Source organism: Oncorhynchus nerka, linkage group LG13 (genome assembly GCF_034236695.1).
Source record: "Oncorhynchus nerka isolate Pitt River linkage group LG13, Oner_Uvic_2.0, whole genome shotgun sequence".
NCBI lineage: Eukaryota > Metazoa > Chordata > Actinopteri > Salmoniformes > Salmonidae > Oncorhynchus > Oncorhynchus nerka.
The window spans coordinates 2,363,850-2,388,340 of NC_088408.1; the positions used below are offsets into that span (position 1 = coordinate 2,363,850).

The following is a 24,491-nucleotide window of genomic DNA, read 5'->3' on the forward strand; positions in this document are numbered from 1 at the left end:
TCACAGGTGTACCATGATGTCGTCAGTGGCTTGCGGGTGAGGGTCGGGCACGGTGGCGTGGGCGGGAGGTAACCAACAGGAAGTAGCATCAGCAGCTTCTCATTGGCTGGCCGACCGAGGAGCAGCCTGAGCTGGGAGCCGCAGTTGAGGCGTCGTCGTCGTCGTCACCAGACCTGCATTCTGACAAGGGATTGGACAGACTGCATGTCAGTCAAACACAGAGACATGGGTTCGGTCAGAATATCAAACACATACAGAATCCCAGAGGTTTATTAAGGGTTTAGAAATGCTCTTATGGTTGCCTAGAGCTGACACCATTCCCTGTTCTATCTGACAGACGATAATGTCTGTTCTACACAACACATTTCTACGTCAACATTCTGAAATGTAACATCCTTCTGTCTTTGTTTGACATTTTATTTCAAATCAAATATTTAGATGTTATTAAGGGTGTAGTGAAATGCTAGTGTTTCTAGCTCCAACAGTAAAACCTAGCTAAAATATCAGTACCTACCTAAATGCTTGTGTTCCTAGCTCCAACAGTAATATCTCTGCAGTAGTTCCTGGCTCAATAGTAAACTAAATGCTTGTGTTCCTAGCTCCAACAGTAAAAACCTAGCTAAATGCTAGTGTTCTAGCTCAACAGTGCAGTAATATCTAACCAAATGCTTGTGTTCCTAACTCCAACAGTAATACCTACCTAAACCTAGCTCCCAGTGTAGTAGTATCTAACTAAATGCTTGTGTTTAGCTCTCCAGTAATATCTAACCAAATGCTTGTGTTCCTAACTCCAGTAATACCTACCTAAACCTAACTAAATGCTTGTGCCAAGGCTTTCGACTCTGTCAATCACCATATTCTTATCGGCAGACTCAGTAGCCTCGGTTTTCGGATGACTGCCTTGCCTGGTTCACCAATTACTTTGCAGACAGAGTTCAGTGTGTGTCAAATCGGAGGGCATGCTGTCGGTCCTCTGGCAGTCTCTATGGGGTGCCACAGGGTTCAATTCTCGGGCCGACTCTTTTCCCTGTATATATCAATGATGTTGCTCTTGCTGCGGGCGATTCCCTGATCCACCTACGCAGACGACACCATTCTATATACTTTCGGCCCGTCATTGGACACTGTGCTATCTAACCTCCAAACGAGCTTCAATGCCATACAGCACTCCTTCCGTGGCCTCCAACTGCTCTTAAACGCTAGTAAAACCAAATGCATGCTTTTCAACCGTTCGCTGCCTGCACCCGCATGCCTGACTAGCATCACCACCCTGGATGGTTCCGACCTAGAATATGTGGACATCTATAAGTACCTAGGTGTCTGGCTAGACTGCAAACTCTCCTTCCAGACTCATATCAAACATCTCAATCTAAAATCAAATCAAGAGTCGGCTTTCTATTCCGCAACAAAGCCTCCTTCACTCACGCCCAAACTTACCCTAGTAAAACTGACTATCCTACCGATCCTCGACTTTGCGATGTCATCTACAAAATTGCTTCCAACACTCAACTCAGCAAACTGGATGCAGTTTATCACAGTGCCATCCGTTTTGTCACTAAAGCACCTTATACCACCCACCACTGCGACTTAGAATAAGACTGTAACGTAACCAAATGTAGAAAAAGTCAAGGGGTCTGAATACTTTCCGAATGCATTTTTATATGATGGGATGTATAGACATTATAGACCGGATGTGGATGGAATATATAGTATATCTATAGAATACATAGGATAGAATAGTACAGCAATAGTTGAATAGGATGGACTTGACTAGAATACATTATATACAGTACATATGAAATGAGTAAAACAGTTTAATGTTATTAAAGTGACCAGTGATTCCATTTCGACAGTATGTACATTACTGCAGCGGACCTCTAAAGTGCAGGGTTGTGTAACCGGGTGGTAGCGGCGTGTATGCCCAGGAACTTGAAGCTTTTCACCTTCTCCCCTGCAGCACAGTTGATGTGGATAGGGGGCGTACTCCCTCTTCTGTCTCCTGAAGTCCACGATCAGCTCCTTCGTTTTGTTGATGTTGAGGGAGAGGTTATTTTCCTGGCACCACTCCTCCCAGGGCCCTCACCTCCATCCCTGTAGACTGTCTCGTCATTGTTGGTAATCAGGCCTACTACTGTTGTGTTGTCTGAAAACTTGGTGATTGAGTTGGAGGCGTGCATGGCCACTCAGTCATGGGTGAACAAGGAGTACAGGAGGGGCTGAGCACTCATCCTTGTGGGGCCCCAGTGTTGAGAATTAGCGTAGTGGAGGTGTTGTTTCCTACCTTCACCACCTGGGGGCCGCCCATCAGAAAGTCCAAGGCCCAGTTGTACAGGGCGGTTTTCAGACCCAGGGCCCCAAGCTTAATGATGAGCTTGGAGGGTACTATGGTGTTGAAGGCAATGAACAGCATTCTCACATAGGTATTCCTCCAGATGGGACAGGGCACTGTGTAGTGTGATGGTGATTGCATCGTCCTGTGGATCTATTGGGGGCGGTAAGCAAATTGAAGTGGGTTAAGGGTTACAGGTAAGGTGGAGGTGATACAATTCTTAACTAGACTCTCAAAGCACCTCATGATGACAGAAGTGAGTGCTACGGGGCTATAGTCAGTTACCTTCGCTTTCTTGGGTACAGGAACAATGGTGGACATCTTGAAGCAAGTGGGGACAGCAGACTGGAATAGGGAGATTGAATATGTCCATAAACACTCCAGTCAGCTGGTCTGCACATGCTCTGAGGACGCGGCTAGGGATGCCGTCTGAGCCGGCAGCCTTGTGTGGGTTGACACGCTTAAATGTCTTTCACGTCGACCACGCAGGACCACAGTCCTTACTCACGCGACCACGGAGACAGCCACAGTCCTTACTCACGTCGACCACGGGGAACAGCCCACAGTCCTTACTCACGTCGACCACGGAGAACAGCCCACAGTCCTTACTCACGTCGACCACGGAGAACAGCCCACAGTCCTTACTCACGTCGACCACGGAGAACAGCCCACAGTCCTTACTCACGTCGACCACGGAGAACAGCCCACAGTCCTTACTCACGTCGACCACGGGAGAACAGCCCACAGTCCTTACTCACGTCGACCACGGGGAACAGCCCACAGTCCTTACTCACGTCGACCACAGAGGACCACAGTCCTCACGTCGACCACAGAGGACCACTCACGTCGACCACGGAGAACAGCCCACAGTCCTTACTCACGTCGACCACGGAGGACCACAGTCCTTACTCACGTCGACCACGGGGAACAGCCCACAGTCCTTACTCACGTCAACCACGGAGAACAGCCCCACAGTCCTTACTCACGTCGACCACGGAGAACAGCCCACAGTCTTACTCACGTCGACCACGGAGAACAGCCCACAGTCCTTACTCACGTCGACCACGGAGAACAGCCCACAGTCCTTACTCACGTCGACCACGGAGAACAGCCCACAGTCCTTACTCCGTCGACCACGGAGAACAGCCCACAGTCCTTACTCACGTCGACCACGGAGGACCACAGTCCTTGGCCGAGAGGGCTGCGTCGGTAGCACTCTGTTATCCTCAAAGCGGGTGAAGAAGGTGTTTAGCTTGTCTGGGAGCAAGTCGTCAGTGGCTGGTTTTCCCTTTGTAATATGTCATTGTCTGGAGTCCCTGCCACATACATCTCGTGTCTGAGCAGTTGGTGCGACTCCACTTTGTCTCTGTACTGATGTTTTGCCTGTTTGATTGACTTACGGTGGGCATAGCTGGACTGTTTGTACTCAACCATATTTCCAGTGACCTTGTCGTAGTTCGCTTTCACGGTTTTTGGTTTGGGTAGGTTTTAATAGCCACAGTGGGAACAACATCCTCTAAACCACTTCCTGATGAACTCAGTCACCGTCTCAGTGTATACGTCAATGTTATTCTCAGAGGCAACCCGGGAACATATCACAGTCCGCGTGATCAAAACAATCTTGAAGCATGGATTCCGATTTGTCAGACCAGCATTAAATAGATCTTAGCATGGGTACTTCCTGTTTGAGTTTCTGACTATAGGAAGGGTAGAGCAGAAGGGAGGTGTGATCTGATTTGCCGATGGGAGGGCAGGGGAGGTCCTTGTAGCCATCCCGAAAGGGAGAGTGACAATGGTCGAGAGTTTTCGAAGCACAAGCACAACAGGCAATGTGTTGATAGAACTTCGGTAATGTTTTCCTCCCAAAATGTTTTTTTTTTAAATCCCCAGCTACAATAAATGTTGCCTCGGGATATGTAGTTTCCTGTTTGCACAAAGACCAGTGTAGTTCCTTGAAGGCCGTCGTGATATCGGCTTGAGGGGGAATATACACGGTTGTGACTATAACCGAAGATAATTATCTGGGGCGGTAATATGATTGTGAGGTATTCTAGGTCAGGGGAACAAAAGAACTTGAGTTACTGTACATTACCACAATCACACCATGAGCAGTTAATCATGAAACATACACCTCCACCTTTCCTCTTCCCGGAGAGGTCTTTATTCCTGTCTGCCCGATGTACTGAGAACCCAGCTGGCTGTATGGACGGGGACATTATATCCTGAGTAGTGTCATGATTCCGTGAAACAGAGTATGTTACAGTGCCTGATGTCTCTCTGGAAGGAGATCCTCGCCCTGAGCTCATCTACTTTATTGTCCAGGGAATTAACATTAGCGGGAATTATAGTGGAGCGATGGATGGTGTGCACGCCTCCTGAGTCGGACTAGAAGTCCACTCCGAATACCTCTTCTCCACTGACGGCGTCTTGGAGCAGCCTCTGGGATAAGTTTAGTTGCCTTGGAGTACGAACAAGGGATCCAATTCGGGAAAGTCGTGTTTCTGGTCGTAATACTGGTGAGTTACCACTCTCTGATATCCAGAAGTTCTTTCCGAATGTATTTTATAACACAAAAAAACATTCTAGACTAATAATATAAGAAATAACACAAAAAACAAAAAATACTGTGAAGTTGCTTAGGAGCTAGAGGCAGAGCTGCAGTGTCTGTCGATTGCCCTCTTCAGATAGAATAGAGAATCATATCAGTACGCCCCAGCGGTCCACGTCCCCTGAGTACGCCCCAGAAGTCCACGTCCTGAGTACGCCCCAGAGGTCAACGTTCCTGAGTTCGCCCCAGCGGTCCACGTCCCTGAGTATGCCCCAGAAGTCCACGTCCCTGAGAACACCCCAGTGGTCCACGTCCCTGAGTATGCCCCAGTGGTCCACGTCCCTGAGTACGCCCGAGCGGTCCGCGTCCTGAGTACGCCCAGCGGCCCACATCCCTGAGTACGCCCCAGAGGTCCACGTTCCTGAGTTCGCCCCCGGTGGTCCACATCCCTGAGTACGCCCCAGTGGTCCACGGGGATTGTGACTTGATGAAATCTGAATGAGTGTGGTTGTCTCACCTAGCTATTTTATTAAGATGAACGCACTAGCTGTAAGTTGCTCTGGATAAGAGCGTCTGCTAAATGACTCAAATGTAAATGACCGTGTGTGAATGCTCTGACCTGCAGCGCGGCCAATAGCAGGCCACAGGAGATGGACACACTGATCTCATTGTAGTAATGAGTCCTCTTCTGTCCTCCAGCTACGATGCCGTACGTCTGTTTAAATATCAACACGAGGTAGGGAGCCACATCAAGATACTGCTTCACCCAGTTAGTCCTGGGGAGAGGGAGGAGAGAGGGAGAGAGGGGGAGAGAGAGGGAGGAGAGATGGGGGAGGGGGAGAGGGGGAGGAGAGAGGGGGAGAGAGAGGGGGGAGAGAGAGAGATGGGGAAGGGAGGAGAGAGGGGGAGAGAGGGAGGAGAGAGTGAGGGAGACAGGGAGGGAGGGGAGATGGAGAGAGAGGAGAGAGCGAGGGAGAGAGGGAGGAGGGGGAGATGGAGAGGAGAGCGAGGGAGAGAGGGAGGAGGGGGAGATGGAGAGAGGAGAGAGCGAGGGGAGAGGGAGGGAGGGGGAGATGGAGATGGAGAGAGGAGAGCGAGGGAGGGGGAGATGGAGAGAGATTAGAAAAAGAGGGAGGAGGGGAGATGGAGAGAGAGTTATAAAAATATATCTGACATGCTGTATATCTACATGGTGTATATCTACATGGTGTATATCTACATGCTGTATATCTACATGGTGTTTGCACTGTGCATTTTATCTGACCTGAGCCTCTGCAGGTCACTGACCCACTTGTCCCCCATCCTCTGACGGTAGTTGACTTCCTCCTCCTCCTCCACCACTAGCCTGATCTGGTGCTTCACCTCTGGGTCTGACACTACCACAAACGTCCAGGGTTCTGTGTGGGCTCCACTGGGGGCTGTGCCTGGACAACACAGACAACACATTCATGAGTGTCTGTCTGTGTGTGTGTGTGTGTGTGTGTGTGTGTCTGTCTGTGTGTGTGTCTGTTTGTGTGTGTGTCTGTGTGTGTGTCTGTGTGTCTGTCTGTGTGTGTGTCTGTTTGTGTGTGTGTCTGTTTGTGTGTGTGTCTGTGTGTGTGTCTGTGTGTGTCTGTCTGTGTGTGTCTGTCTGTGTGTGTCTGTGTGTGTGTGTGTGTGTGTGTGTGTGTGTGTGTGTGTCTGTGTGTGTGTGTGTGTGTCTGTGTTTGTGTGTGTGTCTGTTTGTGTGTGTGTCTGTCTGCGCGTGTCTGTGCTTGTCTGTCTGTGTCTGTGTGTGTCTGTCTGTGTCTGCGTGTGTCTGTGTGTCTGTGTGTGTCTGTGTCTGTGTGTGTCTGTCTGTGTCTGTCTGTGTGTGTCTGTGTGTCTGTGTGTGTCTGTGTGTGTGTGTGTGTGTCTGTGTGTGTGTCTGTATGTGTGTGTGTGTCTGTGTGTGTGTGTGTCTGTGTGTGTGTGTCTGTGTGTGTGTCTGTGTGTGTGTGTGTGTGTCTGTGTGTCTGTGTGTGTCTGTCTGTGTGTGTGTGTGTGTGTGTGTGTCTGTCTGTGTGTGTGTCTGTCTGTGTGTGTGTGTCTGTCTGTGTGTGTCTGTCTGTGTGTGTCTGTGTGTGTCTGTCTGTGTGTGTGTCTGTCTGTGTGTGTCTGTGTGTCTGTCTGTCTGTGTGTGTCTGTGTGTCTGTCTGTGTGTGTCTGTCTGTGTGTGTCTGTCTGTGTTTCTGTCTGTGTGTCTGTCTGTGTGTCTGTGTGTCTGTCTGTGTGTGTGTCTGTGTGCATTATGCATGTGTTACCTGCAGTGCGGATGACGTTGTCGATGACCTGTCGTGGAACGGGCTCGGGGCTGATGAAGCGGACAGACCTCCTCTGGTTCATCAGGTTGAAGAAGTCCTGTGACCTCTGAACCATGACCTCTACGTGGTACCGAGAAGCCGGGTAGGGCACGTGGGCCAGCTCCTCCTCCCCACCACTCTCCACCCAATCACCATCCTCTAAAACCAGACAGACAGGGGGGAAGACCAATCGTCTGAATTATGAAGCTACAGAAAGCAAGGCTTTTTAAATTGTAGGCGGATTGAATGTGATTAAAGGCGCAATCTGCAATGTTAATGTATAGATGTGCACATCATGCACATATTGGTTGGTTAGTGTAACCATTTGTATAGCTACTTGACCGAATGTGTTCATTCATACTACCTTGAGTTGCGCTCATCTGTTCTGTGGTTAATGATCTGTTCTATGGTTAATGATCTGTTCTGTGGTTAATGATCTGTTCTGTGGTTAATGATCTGTTCTGTGGTTAATGATCTGTTCTGAGGTTAATGATCTGTTCTGTGGTTAATGATCTGTTCTGTGGTTAATGATCTGTTCTGTGGTTCCCTGTGGCTAATGATCTGTTCTGTGGTTAATGATCTGTTCTGTGGTTAATGATCTGTTCTGTGGTTAATGATCTGTTCTGTGGTTAATGATCTGTTCTGAGGTTAATGATCTGTTCTGTGGTTAATGATCTGTTCTGTGGTTAATGATCTGTTCTGTGGTTCCCTGTGGCTAATGATCTGTTCTGTGGTCAATGATCTGTTCTGTGGTTCCCTGTGGCTAATGATCTGTTCTGTGGTTAATGATCTGTTCTGTGGTCAATGATCTGTTATGAGGTTAATGATCTGTTCTGTGGTTAATGATCTGTTCTGTGGTTAATGATCTGTTCTGAGGTTAATGATCTGTTCTGTGGTTAATGATCTGTTCTGTGGTTAATGATCTGTTCTGTGGTTCCCTGTGGCTAATGATCTGTTCTGTGGTCAATGATCTGTTCTGTGGTTCCCTGTGGCTAATGATCTGTTCTGTGGTTAATGATCTGTTCTGTGGTTAATGATCTGTTCTGAGGTTAACGATCTGTTCTGAGGTTAACGATCTGTTATGTGGTTAATCATCTGTTCTGTGGTTAATGATCTGTGCTGTGGTTCTCTGTGGTTAATGATCTGTTCTGTGGTTAATGATCTGTTCTGTGGTTAATGATCTGTTCAGTGGTTAATGATCTGTTCTGTGGTTAATGATCTGTTCTGTGGTTAATGATCTGTTCTGTGGTTCTCTGTGGTTAATGATCTGTTCTGTGGTTAATGATCTGTTCTGTGGTTAATTATCTGTTCTGTGGTTCTCTGTGGTTAATGATCTGTTCTGTGGTTAATGATTTGTTCTGTGATTAATGATCTGTTCTGTGGTTAATGATCTGTTCTGTGGTTCTCTGTGGTTAATGATCTGTTCTGAGGTTAATGATCTGTTCTGTGGTTAATGATCTGTTCTGTGGTTAATGATGTGGTTAATGATCTGTTCTGTGGTTAATGATGTGGTTAATGATCTGTTCTGTGGATAATGATCTGTTCTGTGGATAATGATCTGTTCTGTGGATAATGATCTGTTCTGTGGTTAATGATGTGGATAATGATCTGTTCTGTGGATAATGATCTGTTCTGTGGATAATGATCTGTTCTGTGGTTAATGCAACATCAATTCTGTGGTTAATGATCTGTTCTCTCTCTAATTTCTTTCTCTTGTCTTAATGATTTTCTGTTTGGGTTCAAAGGTTGAGCAATATATAGACATAGACTTAGACTGATCTGTTCTGAGTATTGAGAGGAAGGGGATTGCACACGACATTGTTCTGTGTAATTGATCTATTCTTTGGGTGCTAAGTCACTTTTGATAAAAAAACTCTGAGCTCCAGTCCACCCAGACTGTTCTGCAGCTTAACTCCATCATGTTTGTAGAGTTTAGTTTATCTGAGTTTAGTTGGTTAATGATAAAGGGCTATAGATCTGTTCTGTGGTTAATAGATGTGGATAATGGGCTGTTCTGTGGTTAAGGATCTGTTAGATCTGAATAAAGGATCTATGTCTGGAGTAAAGGCCTGGTCTAGAATAAAGAGCTATAGGTCTAGAATAAAGGGCTATAGGTCTAGAGTAAGGGCTATAGGTCTGGATAAAGGGCTAGGTCTGTAAAGGATAATAGGCTATAGATCTGAGTAAAGGGCTATAGATCTGTAAAGGGTTAATAGATCTAGAGTAAAGGGCTATAGATCTAGATAAAGGATCTAGGAGTAAAGGGTTATAGGCTCTAGGTCTAGAGTAAAGGGCTATAGGCTATAGATCTAGAGTAAGGGCTATAGGTGTAGAGTAAAGGGCTATAGACATAGAGTAAAGGGCTGTAGGTCTAGAGTAAGGGCTATATATCTAGAGTAAAGGGCTATAGATCTAGAGTAAAGGGCTATAGGTCTAGAATAAAGGGCTATAGGCTATAGATCTAGAGTAAAGGGCTATAGGTCTAGAGTTATAATAGATCTAGAGTAAAGGGCTATAGATCTAGAGTAAAGGGCAGAGTAAATATAGGTCTAGAGTAAAGGGCTGTAGGTCTAGAGTAAAGGGCTATATATCTAGAGTAAAGGGCTATAGATCTAGAGTAAAGGGCTATAGGTCTAGAATAAAGGGCTATAGGCTATAGATCTAGAGTAAAGGGCTATAGGTATGGAGTAAAGGGCTATAGGCTATAGATCTAGAGTAAAGGGCTATAGACCTAGAGTAAAGGGCTATAGATCTACAATAAAGGGCTATATGTCTAGAGTAAAGGGCTATAGGTCTAGAGTAAAGGGCTATATGTCTAGAGTAAAGGGCTATGGGCTATAGACCTAGAGTAAAGGGTTATAGGTCTAGAGTAAAGGGCTAAAGACCTAGAGTAAAGGGCTATAGATCTAGAGTAAAGGGCTATAGATCTAGAGTAAAGGGCTATAGACCTAGAGTAAAGGGCTATAGACCTAGAGTAAAGGGCTATAGATCTAGAGTAAAGGGCTATAGGTCTAGAGTAAAGGGCTATAGGTCTAGAGTAAAGGGCTATAGGTCTAGAGTAAAGGGCTATAGGTCTAGAGTAAAGGGCTATAGGCTATAGGTCTAGAGTAAAGGGCTATAGGTCTAGAGTAAAGGGCTATAGGTCTAGAGTAAAGGGCTATAGGACTAGAGTAAAGGGCTATAGATCTAGAGTAAAGGGCTATAGGCTATAGGTCTAGAGTAAAGGGCTATAGGTCTAGAGTAAAGGGCTATAGGTCTAGAGTAAAGGGCTATAGGACTAGAGTAAAGGGCTATAGGCTATAGGTCTAGAGTAAAGGGCTATAGGTCTAGAGTAAACGGCTATAGGCTATAGATCTAGAGTAAAGGGCTATAGATCTAGAGTAAAGGGCTATAGATCTAGAGTAAAGGGCTATAGATCTAGAGTAAAGGGCTATAGATCTAGAGTAAAGGACTATAGGTCTCGAGTAAAGGGTTATAGGCTATAGGTCTAGAGTAAAGGGCTATAGGCTATAGATCTAGAGTAAAGGGCTATAGGTGTAGAGTAAAGGGCTATAGGTCTAGAGTAAAGGGCTGTAGGTCTAGAGTAAAGGGCTATATATCTAGAGTAAAGGGCTATAGATCTAGAGTAAAGGGCTATAGGTCTAGAATAAAGGGCTATAGGCTATAGATCTAGAGTAAAGGGCTATAGGTCTAGAGTAAAGGGCTATAGGCTATAGATCTAGAGTAAAGGGCTATAGATCTAGAGTAAAGGGCTAGAGTAAAGGGCTATAGGTCTAGAGTAAAGGGCTGTAGGTCTAGAGTAAAGGGCTATATATCTAGAGTAAAGGGCTATAGATCTAGAGTAAAGGGCTATAGGTCTAGAATAAAGGGCTATAGGCTATAGATCTAGAGTAAAGGGCTATAGGTATGGAGTAAAGGGCTATAGGCTATAGATCTAGAGTAAAGGGCTATAGACCTAGAGTAAAGGGCTATAGATCTACAATAAAGGGCTATATGTCTAGAGTAAAGGGCTATAGGTCTAGAGTAAAGGGCTATATGTCTAGAGTAAAGGGCTATAGGTAGACCTAGAGTAAAGGGTTATAGGTCTAGAGTAAAGGGCTAAAGACCTAGAGTAAAGGGCTATAGATCTAGAGTAAAGGGCTATAGATCTAGAGTAAAGGGCTATAGACCTAGAGTAAAGGCTATAGACCTAGAATAAAGGGCTATAGATCTAGAGTAAAGGGCTATAGGTCTAGAGTAAAGGGCTATAGGTCTAGAGTAAAGGGCTATAGGTCTAGAGTAAAGGGCTATAGGTCTAGAGTAAAGGGCTATAGGCTATAGGTCTAGAGTAAAGGGCTATAAGAGTAAAGGGCTATAGGTCTAGAGTAAAGGGCTATAGGACTAGAGTAAAGGGCTATAGATCTAGAGTAAAGGGCTATAGGCTATAGGTCTAGAGTAAAGGGCTATAGGTCTAGAGTAAAGGGCTATAGGTCTAGAGTAAAGGGCTATAGGTCTAGAGTAAAGGGCTATAGGCTATAGGTCTAGAGTAAAGGCTATAGGTCTAGAGTAAAGGGCTATAGGCTATAGATCTAGAGTAAAGGGCTATAGATCTAGAGTAAAGGGCTATAGATCTACAATAAAGGGCTATAGGTCTAGAGTAAAGGGCTATAGGTCTAGAGTAAAGGGCTATAGGCTATAGATCTAGAGTAAAGGGCTATAGGTCTGGAGTAAAGGGCTATAGGCTATAGATCTAGAGTAAAGGGCTATAGATCTAGAGTAAAGGGCTATAGATCTACAATAAAGGGCTATATGTCTAGAGTAAAGGGCTATAGGTCTAGAGTAAAGGGCTATGGGCTATAGACCTAGAGTAAAGGGCTATAGACCTAGAGTAAAGGGCTATAGATCTAGAGTAAAGGGCTATAGGTCTAGAGTAAAGGGCTATAGGTCTAGAGTAAAGGGCTATAGATCTAGAGTAAAGGGCTATAGGTCTAGAGTAAAGGGCTATAGGTCTAGAGTAAAGGGCTATAGATCTAGAGTAAAGGGCTATAGGCTATAGGTCTAGAGTAAAGGGCTATAGATCTAGAGTAAAGGGCTAGAGTAAAGGGCTATAGGTCTAGAGTAAAGGGCTGTAGGTCTAGAGTAAAGGGCTATATATCTAGAGTAAAGGGCTATAGATCTAGAGTAAAGGGCTATAGGTCTAGAATAAAGGGCTATAGGCTATAGATCTAGAGTAAAGGGCTATAGGTATGGAGTAAAGGGCTATAGGCTATAGATCTAGAGTAAAGGGCTATAGACCTAGAGTAAAGGGCTATAGATCTACAATAAAGGGCTATATGTCTAGAGTAAAGGGCTATAGGTCTAGAGTAAAGGGCTATATGTCTAGAGTAAAGGGCTATGGGCTATAGACCTAGAGTAAAGGGTTATAGGTCTAGAGTAAAGGGCTAAAGACCTAGAGTAAAGGGCTATAGATCTAGAGTAAAGGGCTATAGATCTAGAGTAAAGGGCTATAGACCTAGAGTAAAGGGCTATAGACCTAGAGTAAAGGGCTATAGATCTAGAGTAAAGGGCTATAGGTCTAGAGTAAAGGGCTATAGGTCTAGAGTAAAGGGCTATAGGTCTAGAGTAAAGGGCTATAGGTCTAGAGTAAAGGGCTATAGGCTATAGGTCTAGAGTAAAGGGCTATAGGTCTAGAGTAAAGGGCTATAGGTCTAGAGTAAAGGGCTATAGGACTAGAGTAAAGGGCTATAGATCTAGAGTAAAGGGCTATAGATCTAGAGTAAAGGGCTATAGGTCTAGAGTAAAGGGCTATAGGTCTAGAGTAAAGGGCTATAGGACTAGAGTAAAGGGCTATAGGCTATAGGTCTAGAGTAAAGGGCTATAGGTCTAGAGTAAACGGCTATAGGCTATAGATCTAGAGTAAAGGGCTATAGATCTAGAGTAAAGGGCTATAGATCTACAATAAAGGGCTATAGGTCTAGAGTAAAGGGCTATAGGTCTAGAGTAAAGGGCTATAGGCTATAGATCTAGAGTAAAGGGCTATAGGTCTGGAGTAAAGGGCTATAGGCTATAGATCTAGAGTAAAGGGCTATAGATCTAGAGTAAAGGGCTATAGATCTACAATAAAGGGCTATATGTCTAGAGTAAAGGGCTATAGGTCTAGAGTAAAGGGCTATGGGCTATAGACCTAGAGTAAAGGGCTATAGACCTAGAGTAAAGGGCTATAGATCTAGAGTAAAGGGCTATAGGTCTAGAGTAAAGGGCTATAGGTCTAGAGTAAAGGGCTATAGATCTAGAGTAAAGGGCTATAGGTCTAGAGTAAAGGGCTATAGGTCTAGAGTAAAGGGCTATAGATCTAGAGTAAAGGGCTATAGGCTATAGGTCTAGAGTAAAGGGCTATAGATCTAGAGTAAAGGGCTATAGGTCTAGAGTAAAGGGCTATAGGCTATAGGTCTAGAGTAAAGGGCTATAGGTCTAGAGTAAAGGGCTATAGGCTATAGGTCTAGAGTAAAGGGCAATAGGCTATAGGTCTAGAGTAAAGGGCTATAGATCTAGAGTAAAGGGCTATAGGTCTAGAGTAAAGGGCTATAGGTCTAGAGTAAAGGGCTATAGGCTATAGGTCTAGAGTAAAGGGCTATAGGTCTAGAGTAAAGGGCTATAGGCTATAGGTCTAGAGTAAAGGGCTATAGGTCTAGAGTAAACGGCTATAGGCTATAGATCTAGAGTAAAGGGCTATAGGTCTGGAGTAAAGGGCTATAGGCTATATATCTAGAGTAAAGGACTATAGGCTATAGATCTAGAGTAAAGGGCTATAGATCTAGAGTAAAGGGCTATAGATCTACAATAAAGGGCTATAGGTCTAGAGTAAAGGGCTATAGGTCTAGAGTAAAGGGCTATAGGTCTGGAGTAAAGGGCTATAGGCTATAGATCTAGAGTAAAGGGCTATAGGCTATAGATCTAGAGTAAAGGGCTATAGATCTAGAGTAAAGGGCTATAGATCTACAATAAAGGGCTATAGGTCTACAGTAAAGGGCTATAGGTCTAGAGTAAAGGGCTATAGGTCTAGAGTAAAGGGCTATAGGCTATAGATCTAGAGTAAAGGGCTATAGGTCTGGAGTAAAGGGCTATAGGCTATAGATCTAGAGTAAAGGGCTATAGATCTAGAGTAAAGGGCTATAGATCTAGAGTAAAGGGCTATAGGTCTAGAGTAAAGGGCTATAGGTCTAGAGTAAAGGGCTATAGGCTATAGGTCTAGAGTAAAGGACTATAGGTCTTGAGTAAAGGGCTATAGGCTATAGGTCTAGAGTAAAGGGCTATAGGCTATAGATCTAGAGAAAAGGGCTATAGATCTAGAGTAAAGAGCTATAGGCTATAGATCTAGAGTAAAGGGCTATAGGTCTAGAGTAAAGGGCTATAGACCTAGAGTAAAGGGCTATAGGTCTAGAGTAAAGGGCTATAGATCTAGAGTAAAGGTCTAGAGTAAAGGGCTATAGGTCTAGAGTAAAGGGCTATAGGCTATAGATCTACAATAAAGGGCTATAGATCTAGAGTAAAGGGCTATAGACCTAGAGTAAAGGGCTATAGATCTAAAGGGGTCTAGAGTAAAGGGCTATAGGTCTAGAGTAAAGGGCTATAGGTCTAGAGTAAAGGGCTATAGGCTATAGATCTAGAGTAAAGGGCTATAGGTCTGGAGTAAAGGGCCATAGGCTATAGATCTAGAGTAAAGGGTTATAGGTCTAGAGTAAAGGGCTATAGACCTAGAGTAAAGGGCTATAGATCTAGAGTAAAGGGCTATAGATCTAGAGTAAAGGGCTATAGACCTAGAGTAAAGGGCTATAGGTCTAGAGTAAAGGGCTATAGGTCTAGAGTAAAGGGCTATAGGCTATAGGTCTAGAGTAAAGTGCTATAGGTCTAGAGTAAAGGGCTATAGGCTATAGATCTAGAGTAAAGGGCTATAGATCTAGAGTAAAGGGCTATAGATCTACAATAAAGGGCTATATGTCTAGAGTAAAGGGCTATAGGTCTAGAGTAAAGGGCTATATGTCTAGAGTAAAGGGCTATGGGCTATAGACCTAGAGTAAAGGGCTATAGACCTAGAGTAAAGGGCTATAGATCTAGAGGCAAAGGGCTATAGGTCTAGAGTAAAGGGCTATAGGTCTAGAGTAAAGGGCTATAGATCTAGAGTAAAGGGCTATAGGTCTAGAGTAAAGGGCTATAGGTCTAGAGTAAAGGGCTATAGATCTAGAGTAAAGGGCTATAGGCTATAGGTATAGAGTAAAGGGCTATAGATCTAGAGTAAAGGGCTATAGGTCTAGAGTAAAGGGCTATAGGCTATAGGTCTAGAGTAAAGGGCTATAGGTCTAGAGTAAAGGGCTATAGGCTATAGGTCTAGAGTAAAGGGCTATAGATCTAGAGTAAAGGGCTATAGGCTATAGGTCTAGAGTAAAGGGCTATAGGCTATAGGTCTAGAGTAAAGGGCTATAGGCTATAGGTCTAGAGTAAAGGGCTATAGATCTAGAGTAAAGGGCTATAGGTCTAGAGTAAAGGGCTATAGGTCTAGAGTAAAGGGCTATAGGCTATAGGTCTAGAGTAAAGGGCTATAGGTCTAGAGTAAACGGCTATAGGCTATAGATCTAGAGTAAAGGGCTATAGGTCTGGAGTAAAGGGCTATAGGCTATAGATCTAGAGTAAAGGGCTATAGGCTATAGATCTAGAGTAAAGGGCTATAGGTCTAGAGTAAAGGGCTATAGGTCTAGAGTAAAGGGCTATAGGTCTAGAGTAAAGGGCTATAGGTCTAGAGTAAAGGGCTATAGGTCTAGAGTAAAGGGCTATAGGTCTGGAGTAAAGGGCTATAGGCTATAGATCTAGAGTAAAGGGCTATAGGCTATATATCTAGAGTAAAGGGCTATAGATCTAGAGTAAAGGGCTATAGATCTACAATAAAGGGCTATAGGTCTACAGTAAAGGGCTATAGGTCTAGAGTAAAGGGCTATAGGTCTAGAGTAAAGGGCTATAGGTCTAGAGTAAAGGGCTATAGGCTATAGATCTAGAGTAAAGGGCTATAGGTCTGGAGTAAAGGGCTATAGGCTATAGATCTAGAGTAAAGGGCTATAGATCTAGAGTAAAGGGCTATAGATCTAGAGTAAAGGGCTATAGGTCTAGAGTAAAGGGCTATAGGTCTAGAGTAAAGGGCTATAGGCTATAGGTCTAGAGTAAAGGACTATAGGTCTTGAGTAAAGGGCTATAGGCTATAGGTCTAGAGTAAAGGGCTATAGGCTATAGATCTAGAGAAAAGGGCTATAGATCTAGAGTAAAGGGCTATAGGCTATAGATCTAACAAGTAAAGGGCTATAGGACCTAGAAAAAAGGGCTATAGACCTGTGAGCAAAGGGCTATAGGTCTAGAGTAAAGGGCTATAGATCTAGAGTAAAGGTCTAGAGTAAAGGGCTATAGGTCTAGAGTAAACTGGGGGATAGGCTATAGATCTACAATAAAGGGCTATAGATCTAGAGTAAAGGGATAGACCTGAGTAAAGGGCCATAGAGCAATAAAGGCTATAGGTCTAGAGTAAGGTCTAGAGTAAAGGGCTAAGACCTAAAGTAAAGGGCTATAGATAGAGTAAACATAGATCTGGAGTAAAGGGCTATAGGTCTAGGTAAAGGGCTATAGGTCTAGAGTAAAGGGCTATAGGTCTAGAGTAAAGGGCTATAGGCTATAGGTCTAGGTAGCTATAGTTTGAGTAAAGGGCTATAGGACTAGATAAAGGGCTATAGGCTATAGGTCTAAGTAAAGGGCTATAGATCTAGAGTAAAGCAGCTATAGGTCTAGAGTACAGGCTATAGGTCTAGAGTAAAGGGCTATAGGACTAGAGTAAAGGGCCAAATCTAGAGTAAAGTTGGCTATAGATCTAGATGTAAAGGGCTATAGATCACAATAAAGGGCTATAGGACTAGAGTACGGGGCTATAGGCTATAGGTCTAGAGTAAAGGGCTATAGATCTAGAGTAAAGGGCTATAGGTCTAGAGTAAAGGGCTATAGATCTAGATGAGGGCTATAGATCTAGAGTAAAGGGCTATAGATCTACAATAAAGGGCTATAGGTCTAGAGTAAAGGGCTATAGGTCTAGAGTAAATGCTATAGGTCTAGAGTAAAGGGCTATAGGCTATAGATCTGAAAAGGGCTATAGGTCTAAGGGCTATAGGTACTGATCTAGAGTTTGGATAGACCAGGTAAAGGGCCATAGATCTACAGATAAAGGGCTATATGTCTAGAGTAAAGGGCTATAGGTCTAGGATAAAGTTTATATGTCTAGAGTAAAGGGCTATGGGCTATAGACCTAGAGTAAAGGGTTATAGGTGAGAAGGGCTATAGACCTAGAGTAGAAGGGCTATAGATCTTGAGGGCTATAGATCTAGAGTTGAGAGCTGATAGACCTAGAGTAAAGGGCTTTAGACCTAGAGTAAAGGGCTATAGATCTAGAGTAAAGGGCTATAGGTCTAGAGTAAAGGGCTATAGGTCTAGAGTAAAGGGCTATGGGGTCTAGAGTAAAGGGCTATAGGTCTAGAGTAAAGGGTTATAGGCTATAGGTCAGTAAAGGGCTTTAGGTTAGAGTAAAGGGCTATAGGTCTAGAGTAAAGGGCTATAGGACTAGAGTAAAGGCTATAGGCTATAGGTCTAGTTTGTAAAGGGCTATAGATCTAGAGTAAAGGGCTATAGGTCTAGAGTAAAGGGCTATAGGTCTAGAGTAAAGGGCTATAGGACTAGGTAAAGGGCTATAGGCTATAGGTCTAGAGTAAGGGCTATAGGTCTAGAGTAAACAACTCATAGGCTATAGATCTAGAGTAAAGGGCTATAGATCTAGAGTAAAGGGCCAGTGATCACAATAAAGGGCTATAGGTCTAGAGTAAAGGGCTATAGGTCTAGATAAAGGGCATAGGCTATAGGTCTAGAGTAAAGGGCTATAGGCTATAGGTCTAGAGTAAAGGAGCTATAGGTCTGGTGAACCAGGGCTATAGGCTATAGGTCTAGAGAAAGGGCTATAGATCTAGAGCAAAGGGCTATAGGCTATGAGGTCTAGACAAAGGGCTATAGATCTAGAGTAAAGGGCTAGAGGTCTAGAGTAAAGGGCTAGGTCTAAGTAAAGGGCTATAGGCTATAGGTCTAGAGTAAAGGGCTATAGGTCTAGAGTAAAGGGCTATAGGCTATAGGTCTAGAGTAAAGGGCTATAGGTCTGAGGTGGCTATAGGCTATAGATCTAGAGTAAAGGATTGCTATAGGTCTGGAGTAAAGCTATAGATCTAGAGTAAAGGGATAGATCTACAATGTTAGGTCTAGAGTAAAGGGCTATAGGTCTAGAGTAAAGGGCTATGGGCAGATGGATAAGGGGCTATAGATCTAGAGTAAAGGGCTATAGATCTACAATAAAGGGCTATAGGTCTAGAGTAAAGGGCTATAGGTCTAGAGTAAAGGGCTATAGGTCTGGAGTAAAGGGCTATAGGCTATAGATCTAGAGTAAAGGGCTATAGGCTATAGATCTAGAGTAAAGGTCTAGAGTAAAGGGCTATAGGTCTAGAGTAAAGGGCTATAGGCTATAGATCTACAATAAAGGGCTATAGATCTAGAGTAAAGGGCTATAGACCTAGAGTAAAGGGCTATAGAGCTACAATAAAGGGCTATAGGTCTAGAGTAAAGGGCTATAGGTCTAGAGTAAAGGGCTATAGACCTAGAGTAAAGGGCTATAGACCTAGAGTAAAGGGCTATAGATCTAGAGTAAAGGGCTATAGGTCCAGGAGTAAAGGGCTATAGGTCTAGAGTAAAGGGCTATAGGTCTAGAGTAAAGGGCTATAGGCTATAGGTCTAGAGTAAAGGGGCTATAGGTCTAGAGTAAAGGGCTATAGGTCTAGAGTAAAGGGCTATAGGACTAGAGTAAAGGGCTATAGGCTATAGGTCTAGAGTAAAGGGCTATAGATCTAGAGTAAAGGGCTATAGGTCTAGAGTAAAGGGCTATAGGTCTAGAGTAAAGGGCTATAGGACTAGAGTAAAGGGCTATAGATCTAGAGTAAAGGGCTATAGATCTAGAGTAAAGGGCTATAGATCTACAATAAAGGGCTATAGGACTAGAGTAAAGGGCTATAGGCTATAGGTCTAGAGTAAAGGGCTATAGATCTAGAGTAAAGGGCTATAGGTCTAGAGTAAAGGGCTATAGATCTAGAGTAAAGGGCTATAGATCTAGAGTAAAGGGCTATAGATCTACAATAAAGGGCTATAGGTCTAGAGTAAAGGGCTATAGGTCTAGAGTAAAGGGCTATAGGTCTAGAGTAAAGGGCTATAGGCTATAGATCTAGAGTAAAGGGCTATAGGTCTGGAGTAAAGGGCTATAGGCTATAGATCTAGTGTAAAGGGCTATAGACCTAGAGTAAAGGGCTATAGATCTACAATAAAGGGCGGGATGTCTAGAGTAAAGGGCTATAGGTCTAGAGTAAAGGGCTATATGTCTAGAGTAAAGGGTTGGGCTATAGACCTAGAGTAAAGGGTTATAGGTCTAGAGTAAAGGGCTATAGACCTAGAGTAAAGGGCTATAGATCTAGAGTAAAGGGCTATAGATCTAGAGTAAGGCTATAGACCTAGAGTAAAGGGCTATAGACCTAGAGTAAAGGGCTATAGATCTAGAGTAAAGGGCTATAGGTCTAGAGTAAAGGGCTATAGGTCTAGAGTAAAGGGTATAGGTCTAGAGTAAAGGGCTAGGTCTAGAGTAAAGGGCTATAGGCTATAGGTCTGAGTAAAGGGCTATAGGTCTAGAGTAAAGGGCTATAGGTCAGAGTAAAGGGCTATAGGACTAGAGTAAAGGGCTATAGGCTATAGGTCTAGAGTAAAGGGCTATAGATCTAGAGTAGAAAGGGCTATAGGTCTAGAGTAAAAATAGGTCTAGAGTAAAGGGCTATAGGACTGAGGTAAAGGGCTATAGGCTATAGGTCTAGAGTAAAGGGCTATAGGTCTAGAGTAACGGCTATAGGCTATAGATCTGAGTAAAGGGCTATAGATCTAGAGTAAAGGGCTATAGATCTACAATAAAGGGCTATAGGTCTAGAGTAAAGGGCTATAGGTCTAGAGTAAAGGGCTATAGGCTATAGGTCTAGAGTAAAGGGCTATAGGCTATAGGTCTAGAGTAAAGGGCTATAGGTCTAGAGTAAAGGGCTATAGGCTATAGGTCTAGAGTAAAGGGCTATAGATCTAGAGTAAAGGGCTATAGGCTATAGGTCTGGGGCTATAGGCTATAGGTCTAGAGTAAAGGGCTATAGATCTAGATAAAGGGTTAGGTCTAGAGTAAAGGGCTATAGGTCTAGAGTAAAGGGCTATAGGCTATAGGTCTAGAGTAAAGGGCTATAGGTCTAGAGTAAAGGGCTATAGGCTATAGGTCTAGAGTAAAGGGCTATAGGTCTAGAGTAAACGGCTATAGGCTATAGATCTAGAGTAAAGGGCTATAGGTCTGGAGTAAACGGCTATAGATCTAGAGTAAAGGGCTATAGATCTACAATAAAGGGCTATAGGTCTAGAGTAAAGGGCTATAGGTCTAGAGTAAAGGGCTATAGGCTATAGATCTAGAGTAAAGGGCTATAGATCTAGAGTAAAGGGCTATAGATCTACAATAAAGGGCTATAGGTCTAGAGTAAAGGGCTATAGGTCTAGAGTAAAGGGCTATAGGTCTGGAGTAAAGGGCTATAGGCTATAGATCTAGAGTAAAGGGCTATAGGCTATAGATCTAGAGTAAAGGGCTATAGATCTAGAGTAAAGGGCTATAGGTCGAGAGTAAAGGGCTATAGGCTATAGATCTAGAGTAAAGGGCTATAGGTCTAGAGTAAAGGGCTATAGGTCTAGAGTAAAGGGCTATAGGCTATAGATCTAGAGTAAAGGGCTATAGGTCTGGAGTAAAGGGCTATAGATCTACAATAAAGGGCTATAGGTCTAGAGTAAAGGGCTATAGGTCTAGAGTAAAGGGCTATAGGTCTAGAGTAAAGGGCTATAGGTCTAGAGTAAAGGGCTATAGGTCTAGAGTAAAGGGCTATAGGTCTAGAGTAAACGGCTATAGGCTATATATCTAGAGTAAAGGGCTATAGGTCTAGAGTAAAGGGCTATAGGTCTAGAGTAAAGGGCTATAGGTCTAGAGTAAACGGCTATAGGCTATATATCTAGAGTAAAGGGCTATAGACCTAGAGTAAAGGGCTATAGATCTAGAGTAAAGGGCTATAGGTCTAGAGTAAAGGGCTATAGGTCTAGAGTAAAGGGCTATAGGTCTAGAGTAAAGGGCTATAGGTCTAGAGTAAACGGCTATAGGCTATATATCTAGAGTAAAGGGCTATAGGTCTAGAGTAAAGGGCTATAGGTCTAGAGTAAAGGGCTATAGGTCTAGAGTAAACGGCTATAGGCTATATATCTAGAGTAAAGGGCTATAGGTCTAGAGTAAAGGGCTATAGGTCTAGAGTAAAGGGCTATAGGTCTAGAGTAAACGGCTATAGGCTATATATCTAGAGTAAAGGGCTATAGGTCTAGAGTAAATGGCTATAGGCTATAGGTCTAGAGTAAAGGGCTATAGGCTATAGGTCTAGAGTAAAGGGCTATAGATCTAGAGTAAACGGCTATAGGCTATAGGTCTAGAGTAAAGGGCTATAGGCTATAGGTCTAGAGTAAGCTAGCAGGTAGCAGCAGGTCTCTCTGTTTGACCCAGCGGACCTAGAGGAGTGCTCTGACGCAGAGAAACCAGTCGACTGCACCGGTGGCTTTAATAGCATGTTTTTCATAGGCTACACTACACACAGCCTTTACCACAGTGGTATTCATAGTCGGGGTCGTGGGCTCGCTGGGGGACTGCAGTGGGGTCCACCCCACACAACAACAAAACTTTAGTTGTATATATAATATCTATTTTTAGGAACAAATAATGAAGAGTACAGATTATTTTATGGGACAATATACAAACGTTTTTGAGAAAGATAAAAAAAAATTAAATACTGTTTTATTGAGTAAATGTATTTATTGGTTTCTTTTGATTTTGATAAGAGATGAAAATGTCATGAATTGAAGGTTATTTGTTGATGTAAAAATCTAAATGTACATATTCTAAGGTTTTATTTGGGGTGGGGTCCCCCCTGAAAAAGTTTGGATACCATCTCTTTCCAATAATGCCCTTTCTCAGTCTGTTATTTTCGTCCAGTAATCTGAATGTAAATAACGCGAACGAACACGCCTTGCTTATAATGACATTCACACTAAATTGCGAAAAATCATCTTGCCACAATCCGTCAATTATTTATTCGGTACAAGTTAGATTTTTTTGTGTGCATATTTTCGCAAGCTGTTGACCAATAGAAATGGTCATTTCCTTTCAAATCCATGAAGGGAAGTGAACAAGTGCACACTTCGGTAGATAGGAGAGGTTATTAGGACTAACTACCTTCATCTTTGTGTCGGATCTCTGTGTCGTCCTGAAGATCCTCGTCTACCCATGGTCGGGCCTCGGCCTCGGGCTTCGGCTCGCGTTTCACTGCCTTGTTCTCCTTCTTCTGAGAGCTTTTGAACAGAAAAACTAGGATCACGCATAAAACAGCCACGAACACCGGCGTGAGAGTGGAGAGAAGGGCCATGCTGACTGACGGCAATAATCTGAACACAACTGATAGAAACAGACAGTCTGCCAGCCAGGCGGGCGCTCCGCTGCTCAACGGATCTCGTTCGTCCCAAACTGCACCCTATTCCCTGTCTAGTGCACTATTTTGAGCTGGGCCCATAGGGATCTGGTAGAAAGTAGTGCACTATGTAGGGAACAGTATGCCATTTTTGGACACAAGCCCTGGTTGCGACACAGTCAGGAGTTGAGTTGCCTGGGTTAATCATCAAGCACTGAACTACACTGCATGACATAATAGGCTTTATTTCTAGATTATACATTAGGCCTATAACATCTATAGGGCTATAAATATAGGCTACTTTTAAAAAGTTAGGAGCACCAATAAGTATTTAAGAAAATAGACTGATTAAGTCTATAGACAACATCTGGGTTGGAAAAATATAGTCTATAGCCTACATCTGGGTCGTTGATATAGTTTGTAGCCTACATCTGGGTCGTTGATATAGTCTATAGCCTACATCTGGGTCGGTAAAATATAGTCTATAGCCTACATCTGGGTTGGTAAAATATATTCTATAGCCTACATCTGGGTCGTTGATATAGTCTATAGCCTACATCTGGATTGGTAAAATATAGTCTATAGCCTACATCTGGGTCGTTGATATATTCTATAGCCTACATCTGGGTCGTTGATATAGTCTATAGCCTACATCTGGATTGGTAAAATATAGTCTATAGCCTACATCTGGGTTGGTAAAATATATTCTATAGCCTACATCTGGGTCGTTGATATAGTCTATAGCCTACATCTGGATTGGTAAAATATAGTCTATAGCCTACATCTGGGTCGTTGATATATTCTATAGCCTACATCTGGGTCGTTGATATAGTCTATAGCCTACATCTGGGTCGTTGATATAGTCTATAGCCTACATCTGGGTTGGTAAAATATAGTCTATAGCCTACATCTGGGTCATTGATATAGTCTATAGCCTACATCTGGGTCGTTGATATAGTCTATAGCCTACATCTGGGTCGTTGATATAGTCTATAGCCTACATCTGGGTCGTTGATATAGTCTATAGCCTACATCTGGGTCGTTGATATAGTCTATAGCCTACATCTGGGTCGTTGATATAGTCTATAGCCTACATCTGGGTCGTTGATATAGTCTATAGCCTACATCTGGGTCGTTGATATAGTCTATAGCCTACATCTGGATTGGTAAAATATAGTCTATAGCCTACATCTGGGTCGTTGATATAGTCTATAGCCTACATCTGGGTCGTTGATATAGTCTATAGCCTACATCTGGGTTGGTAAAATATAGTCTATAGCCTACATCTGGGTCGTTGATATAGTCTATAGCCTACATCTGGGTCGTTGATATAGTCTATAGCCTACATCTGGGTCGTTGATATAGTCTATAGCCTACATCTGGGTTGGTAAAATATAGTCTATAGCCTACATCTGGGTCATTGATATAGTCTATAGCCTACATCTGGGTCATTGATATAGTCTATAGCCTACATCTGGGTCGTTGATATAATCTATAGCCTACATCTGGGTCGTTGATATAGTCTATAGCCTACATCTGGGTCGTTGATATAGTCTATAGCCTACATCTGGGTTGGTAAAATATAGTCTATAGCCTACATCTGGGTCATTGATATAGTTTGTAGCCTACATCTGGGT

At 43.4% G+C, this 24,491-nt stretch overlaps 1 protein-coding gene across 1 annotated transcript; it reads right to left on the reverse strand.

Moving 5' to 3' along the window:
- On the reverse strand, positions 1-22,915 carry LOC135574576 (iodotyrosine deiodinase-like). The gene is given in 7 exon segments (XM_065026031.1): positions 1-71; positions 74-147; positions 149-180; positions 5,497-5,653; positions 6,142-6,301; positions 7,160-7,357; positions 22,623-22,915. Coding segments are annotated over 7 exon segments (882 nt in total). The 5' UTR covers positions 22,813-22,915.
- Positions 22,916-24,491: the final 1,576 nt, after the last annotated feature.